The 948-nt window shown below is 36.6% G+C and overlaps 1 protein-coding gene across 1 annotated transcript; it reads left to right on the top strand.

Annotated features, from left to right (window-relative positions):
- The first annotated feature begins 191 nt into the window (after positions 1–191).
- On the top strand, positions 192–593 carry LOC108730340 (uncharacterized). Its single transcript, XM_018459967.1, has one exon. It carries the CDS (start codon positions 192–194, stop codon positions 591–593), a length of 402 nt encoding a protein of 133 aa, XP_018315469.1.
- The last annotated feature ends 355 nt before the right edge of the window (positions 594–948 follow it).

The following is a 948-nucleotide window of genomic DNA, read 5'->3' as shown; positions in this document are numbered from 1 at the left end:
AAATCACCTAAGTGCATCCTCCGACGCGAGATAAAAATCGATGATACATCGCAACCGCCCGCAGTCTTCTTCTCGACGACATGTCCATGCCAACGTTCGTGGATCTACAAGATCATCGTTAACAAGAAATTCATCGTGAAGGAAGCGGCGGTTCTGAAAAAAGGAGCTATTCTCTCTCATTACATCTTTACATGCCCAATGTCGTGGAACTGCTTGACAAAATCCGAAAAGTATTGCGCTTCCTGGTTGAGTGCTTATCATCATGGATTGCAATGGGAAGACGGGACGATCCCGTCATGGTGAAACGCCTGATTACCATGGCTGTAACTGGTGTGGAAAAGAAGGACGCCAATAAGGCCCTCGTATACGTCAAGGGACATGAAAAACGTGAATGGTTGGTGAATATACTCAATAGCGGTGACTTGACCGTTGAGACTCTGGATGCCGATTACGAAGATATAGATTCATTACATAATCTAGATGTTACTAATACTATGCGATGTGGAAAACATGTTAAGAATTGTGCTTTACAAAATGTATTTAAAATATACAACTGGTGGTCGCAACGTCAAAAGGATTTGTATCAAGTCTAAAATAAAATATGAGATTTTTTAATACGTTTTTTAAATTTTTTTTCCCTTTCCTTTCCTTGTAGTTAAGAATTAGTTAATAATAGTTGTTCAGTAGAGAGTAGTAGTACGATATAATGAGTATTGAATTAGTCGATAAAAAAGTGCGCTTGACCATTTGCATTACATTAATAAAAATATTATCATAATTAGCTACTATGTTATATTACATTCATAAAAATATATTATCATAATTAGTTACTAAATTATATCATTAAATATCACATCTATTTAATTAAATCGCATGCGAGAAGAAAACGTGGGAGAGAGCGCAACGGGAGAAAGAGAGAATGATATGAAAAGTATAGGACTGCAACGG

This window comes from Mycetomoellerius zeteki, unplaced genomic scaffold (assembly GCF_001594055.1).
Source record: "Mycetomoellerius zeteki isolate Tzet28-1 unplaced genomic scaffold, Tzet1.0 scaffold895, whole genome shotgun sequence".
Taxonomy (NCBI): Eukaryota; Metazoa; Arthropoda; class Insecta; order Hymenoptera; family Formicidae; genus Mycetomoellerius; species Mycetomoellerius zeteki.
The sequence above is the reverse complement of the archived record's forward strand: the minus strand, read 5'-3'. Positions and strand labels throughout refer to the sequence as shown.